The sequence below is a fragment of the Theropithecus gelada genome, chromosome 2 (assembly GCF_003255815.1).
Source record: "Theropithecus gelada isolate Dixy chromosome 2, Tgel_1.0, whole genome shotgun sequence".
NCBI lineage: Eukaryota > Metazoa > Chordata > Mammalia > Primates > Cercopithecidae > Theropithecus > Theropithecus gelada.
The window spans coordinates 21,675,844-21,682,203 of record NC_037669.1 but is presented as its reverse complement, the minus strand read 5'-3'; the positions used below and the strand labels follow the sequence as shown (position 1 = coordinate 21,682,203).

The window sequence follows — 6,360 nt, the reverse complement described above, 5'->3', positions numbered from 1 at the left end:
CATGGCCTAAAGACGGACAGTCTTTGTATGAAGAAATGGCGTCTTTTCTAGCAAATGCAACCCTGCAACAGGGCATCATTCAGGGTTCTAAAATTCCAGCTACTTGGGAAACTGAGGCAGGAGGCTCACTTGAGCCCAGGAGATTGTGGCTGCAGCGAGCCATGATCACACCACTGCACTCCAGCCTGGGTTACAAGGTGAGGCTCCATCACAAAAAACAAAAAACAAAAAAAAGAAATGCATTGGACGCTTATGCTAATTTCCAATTCAGAAATTAGGAATAGTTGCCTATATCATTCCTATTTCCCATGTTTTCAAAAATGTTATTTTTAGTTTCTGAGACAGGGTCTCACTGTTGCCCAGGCTATAGCACAGTGGTGCAATGTTGGTTCACTGCAACCTCCACCTCCCAGGCTCAAGTGATCCTCCCACCTCAGCCTCCCAAGTAGCAGTGACTACATGCACACACCACCACACCTGGGTAATTTTTGTATTTTTTTTAGAGATGGGGTTTCACCATGTTGCCCATGCTGGTATCAAACTCCTGGGCTCAAGTGATCAGCCTGCGATGGCCTCCCAGAGTGCTGGGATTACAGGAGTAAGCCAGTGCACCAAGCATAAATCCCTTTTTCCATAAGAGGACAAGAAATCAGTTTTATCCGTGAACCCGTTTTTCATAGTTGTATGGAAAAACCCCCACAAACTCAAAGTCCTTTTTCCTATTTTCTCCCTCAACAAGCAACACAGACAGAAGACTTCTGTGACCAAATGTGGGGGAATTTCTCATCAACACACAAGCAATCAGTTCTGCACTGGACACCAGCCGGGTGTTCTGTAATTCAATTCAGATACTATCTACCTGGAGATAGTGTCAGAGCCCACAGGTTGAGGGCCCAGTCCCTGAAACTGCTCCCTCCTCCCACCCCAGCACAAGTTGCAAATCTGGGCCTACAGAACTTCTGACTGACTGGCTTCAAGTTGGAGTACCAACTCCTTCTCTCGATTAATCTGCTTGAGTGGCTCATAGAATTGAAGCAAACACATTTACTAGTTTACTATAAAAGACATTACAAAACATACAGATGAAGAGATGCACAGGGAAAGGTATGGGGGAAGGGGTGCAGAGCTTCCAAGCCCTCCCCAGGGCACCACCCTCTAGGAACCTCCATAAAAAAGTCTACCAATGGTACAACTATTTATTTGGGATAATTTAAAGAGGATTCTGTTCAACAATCTTGGACAATTCTTTTTACTTATTATCTTTTTACAGTAAACAAAGTATAATCCCAAAGTTCTGCAGATATTTAATTGGGAAAAGACACAACCCTACAGTCAGTTGGGAAAAACTATCTTTAGAAGAGAAAAATGTATTATTTGGGAAGAAATATATTAACAGAACTGTATTTCCAACCCATTTACTTTTTAGGCCATGAAATGTTCTCATTTGAGCCACTTCTTCTGTGCACACACATTTAGAGAACCTTTTGAAAATGAATTAAAAGTCTTTGCCTTCTTCAATCTGTTGATAAACTCTTGAGAATCCTGAGAAATCTCCAGAAAACCAGTATGTTTTCTCTGGGGAACAAATTTCAGAGCCTCTTCCCAATTACCAGTGTTTTTCAGACATAACAAAATACGCATCATTTGATCTAAGGTGAGATTTTTGTTACCAGTATCCCATTGTAAATATTTATCTAATGGAAGGCATTCAGTTGCCAGCTTCAGCTGTTTTGCCTTGGCTAGGGATGTGCCTGGCTGCATCTTCTTATCAACAAAAGACCCAATTATATAAACTTTGTCATGCCTGAAAGTAGTCATAACATTGGGAGAATCTGCAGTTAAATAGATAATACTGTCCTTTGGAAATAAATCTACATGAGACTTTTCTGTTGCTGTTAAAAGCAATTTGTCCCATTTTTCTTCATACCGTTTAACCAACTCTCTGTGATAAACACTATCTGTTTTTAGATTGCAGAAATAAATATGGAAAGGATCAACATTTCTTCTGTTCCATCCTTCACTTTCTAAAAGCTGGGAAACAGTATACTGCAATTCTTTTGGTGTCATATAATTTTCGTAAGCCATGTCAAAAACCAAAGGTTGTCCAAACTGCATGGCCTGGGCACCCTTCCAGCCCATTGCAATGTTTATATTCCTATCCCAAAGTCGTAAGAATAGAAAGTTTTGCTGTTTATCTTCCTCAGTGGTTTCCAGCAGCTTGACATTTTTTGCTTCTTCCCTTGCTGCTGCTTTCATTTCCTTTTTTATTTGCTTAGCTTTTTTGTGTTTTTCCTTCACATATAAATATTTTAAATATTTTTTTTTTGCTGTTTTAGAAACACATTCCATAATGGTTTTGAGCTCTTCTTCAGTGATGTGTTCTGGTACTTCTTTGCCAAGCAATCTCCACATCTCAATGAACTCTCTGGTGGCAGCTAGAGGATCTTCATCCTTACTGCTTGAGATTGTTGAAACACATTCTTCTTGCACACTAGATTTCATGGTAGTTTTCCACTTATCCAATTCTAGCTCTTCAGAAGGGGGTGTACTCTCATTATTAGGATAAGTAACAGCTGGTATTTTGGAAGATATGTACCTCTGCAAAATTGTTGAATATAAATTATTTCTCTTCCTATGAAGGGTAAATGGCACCAAAAACCTGGTGAAGGGTCTGAAGAAATTGACACAAACACTCATTTTGAGGAAAGCAGATATGTAAGAAAACTCCTGTAAAAGAAGAAAAATGCAATTAAAAATTAAGATTTTAAAAAGGTATCAACTAATTGTGCAAGTATAAATCTGAAATACCAAAATAAAATCAATTTTTGAAACACAAAGTCAAATCTTTGTACCAATTTTTTTTTCTAGACTCCTGTGGCCTAGAGCCTGTGATCACTCATTGAGCAAAAAGTTTAAAACTTAGTTGGGTTCTTGGCTGGGTGCAGTGGCTCATGCCTGTAATCCCAGCACTTTGGGAGGCCAAGGTCGGTGGATCACCTGATGTCAGGAGTTCAAGCCTAGCCTGGCCAAGGTGGTGAGAAACCTCATCTCTACCAAAAATACAAAAATTAGCCAGGTATGGTGGCAGACACCTGTAATCCCAGCTTCCTGGGAGGTTGAGGCAGGAGAACTGCTTGAACCCGGGAGGTGGAGGTTGCAGTGAGCCAAGGTTGTGCCACTGCACTCCAGCCTGGGTGACAGAGTGAGACTCTGTCTCAAAAAAAAAAAAAAAAGTTGGGTTTTTATTTTAGGAATGAATTTCACTATTGCTTTAGCTAAAAGGATAACTTTCCTTTTCAGATTTTTATCTAGGGGCCCAGATAATGTTACTGGGCAACAAATTTGTGTATCACCAAGGCAGCTGACATCATGATGCTCCATTCTCCTCCATTCTACACTAAGCCCAGATATAGAACCAAACACAAGATCCTTCACAAAAGCAACAAATAAAGACAAAGGACATGAAAGCAACTGAAAATGGCAACAGGTAAAAAGCACTTAGGAACTGCTGTACCAATGCCCTCATTACAGAAATATACCGAGATCTACTGATCAAAAAATAGCAACAAACTCTTCCCCAGTTCAGGCTTTATTTTGCAGCAAATGTTTTTAACAAAGAAAATGTCCAAGATTGGGACAAATGTATAAAAAGCTCCACAATTTTATCCTAAAGGCCTGGATGTCCTTGAGATATTGAAGGTGCTTACAGATGTAAAACTAGTCTCAAATTTGAAGGAAAAGAAATACAGGGAATTCAAATTTTTACAAAATGCAAATAAAACACTTGAAAAATTCCTTCTTCCCTTGGCTTCATTTAATGACCCTGCACAGGTTTCCTGCTCTCTGACCAGTGCACTGATGTCCAGATGCCCCTCCCTTAAAGGTGGATATAACTCTGCATTCTATCCTATTCTTTTTTTCAATCTATATATTTCCCTTGTGCGATGTGACTTACTTCTGTGGCTTCAATGACCATTCATCAGAAAGACACCTCAAATGCAGGCCGGGTGCGGTGGCTTACTCCTGTAATCCCAGCACTTTGGAAGGCCGAGGAGGGAGGATCGCTTGAAGCCAGGAGTTTGAGACCAGCCTGACCAACATGGTGAAACCCCATCTCTACTAAAATTACAAAAATTAGCCAGGTGTGGTGGTGCACGCCTGTAATCCCAGCCACTCGTGAGGCTGAAGTAGAAGAATTGCTTGAAAAGGTGGTGGGGGGGGGCGGAGCCGAAGTTGCAGTGAGCCGAGATTGTACCACTGCACTCCGGTCTGGGCGACAGAGTAAGACTGTCTCAAAAAAACAAACAAAAAACACCTCAAATGCAACAAATCGAAATAACCCCTCTACCTTTGTTTCACAATCTGGTCCTCCTTCAGTGTTGTTTCAAGGGATATTGCTATCCATTGGTATTGTTCCCAGCATATATTTCTAAGCCTATTGCGGCCAGGTCAGCAGCATCAGCATCTCTAGCTACTCTTCACCTCACACTTTAGTATTCCACCATTAGTTTTCACAGCACTCTTGTGCCTATGACAGTGCTTCTAACACTGTACTGTAATTGGCTGGTTATCTATTTGCCTCTCTAGATGGTAAGGACTAACTAGTGTCCATGAGGACAAGGACTTTGTCTATAATGTTAACATTGAATCCAATGCTTGACAATATTTGGCTCACAGTAATCACGCAAATATTGTCCTAATATCCTTGCTCGATGCTTCTTACATTAAAAAAAAGAAAAAAAGTTCAGCCTCCCTTTATTATTTTTTTTGAGAAGGAGTATCGGAGTGCAGTGGCGCCATCTTGGGTCACCGCAAGCTCCGCCTCCCGGGCTCACGCCATTCTCCTGCCTCAGCTTCCCGAGTAGCTGGGACTACAGGCGCCCACCACGCCCGGCTAATTCTTTTGTATTTTTAGTAGAGACGGGGTTTCACTGTGTTAGCCAGGATGGTCTCGGATCTCCTGACCTCGTGATCCGCCCGCCTTGGCCTCCCAATGTGCTGGGATTACAGGCGTGAGCCACCGCGCCCGGCTCAGCCTCCCTTTAAAGAGAAACAATTTACTTTAAAATCCCCGAAATATTTAAGCTGGAGTCCCCAGGCACCAGTCTAATAAACATTGATTTCAGAAAGAGTTTTAAAAGTTTTATTCTTGTAACTGGTAAAGACTTAGAATACCACAGAAATGAAAACCCCACTTGTAAAAAGCAATCAAGGACATCGTTTCAGGAACCACTGATTTTGTTTAAGGTACTGTACTAGTTACAGTTTATTATTCACTGGGCTTCCTCTTACCTCTGGACCTTCCGAGCGCATATGCTCCACTAAGTGCGTCCCGGAACGTCTCCAGCATCCTCCCACCCCCAACACACACATTAGGAGAAAGAAGAAACTCGCTTACCAGGAGTGCAAAGATAGTGGTTCTAGCTGACGCAAAGTGCAGGGAGGGACCCTAGAGGACGAAGGACTCCGCCGTATGGACGCCCAGTGACCCGCGCCGAAGCCAGCACGCAGCTTACCCAACATTCCACACGATAGACCAAAGTGGTCGCTGGGGTCAGGCGGAAGTTCCGCCCTCTCCCTTCCGGCGCTGCTTTTTTATGTCACAGCACGCGAAGAACGCTTTCCCGGCTGAAAGAAGCGCCGTAGAGGAGACAGCTGTCAGTAGGCAGTTGGGTATTTGCAGACTACGCTGTTAGTTGTCATGGACCTGTACCTGTGTTGTGTTGTGTTATGTTGTGTTGTGTTTTCCTCCATTTATCCTAAAAACTGTCTCTGGGCCGGCCAGGTGGCTCACACCTGTAATCCTAGCGGTTTGGGAGGCTGAGGCGGGCGGATCACTTGAGGTCAGGAGTTCGAGACCAGCCTGGCCAACATAGTGAAATCCCGTCTCTACTAAAAACACAAAAATTAGCCAGGTGTAGTGTCGCGCGCCTGTAGTCCCAGCTACTCAGGAGGCTGAGGCAGGAGAATCACTTGAACCCGGGAGGCGGAGGTTGGGGTGAGCCGAGATCGCGCCACTGCACTCCAGGCTGGGCAACAGAGTGAGACTCCGTCTCAAAAAGCAAAACAAAAACTGTTTCTAATCCTGTTCTCAACTGACTCTCCTCTTGGGCTCCGTATTTATAAACATTTGCTGACCAAGTACTAAAATAAAGTGTGTCTTTTTCCACAGATCTTCTTACTCAGCTTCAAACTCCCTGACGCTAGGACTTTAAACTCTTAATCTTTTTGACCAGTTTATCACCAGTACCTGTCACTATGCTTGGAACATGGTAAGCCACAGTAAGTTTCTCTCTCCTCCTAGTTCATTTGGAAAATTTAATGTGAAATGAAGTTAAAACACTGTTGTAAATTGGTGGC

At 42.8% G+C, this 6,360-nt stretch overlaps 1 protein-coding gene across 2 annotated transcripts; it reads right to left on the bottom strand.

Annotated features, from left to right (window-relative positions):
• Nucleotides 1-1,029: 1,029 nt before the first annotated feature.
• On the bottom strand, nt 1,030-5,569 carry TRMT10C (tRNA methyltransferase 10C, mitochondrial RNase P subunit). Of its 2 annotated transcripts, none has more exons than XM_025377563.1 (2): nt 5,399-5,569; nt 1,030-2,727 (listed from the first exon to the last, which is right to left on the bottom strand). In XM_025377563.1, the coding sequence occupies exon 2, from the start codon at nt 2,695-2,697 to the stop codon at nt 1,441-1,443; it is 1,257 nt and encodes a 418-aa protein (XP_025233348.1). In that variant the 5' UTR covers nt 2,698-2,727; nt 5,399-5,569; the 3' UTR covers nt 1,030-1,440. The 2 variants fall into 2 exon arrangements, with proteins under 2 accessions (XP_025233348.1, XP_025233346.1); XM_025377561.1 differs by lacking the exon at nt 5,399-5,569 and adding an exon at nt 5,293-5,355.
• Between the last annotated feature and the right edge of the window lie 791 nt (nt 5,570-6,360).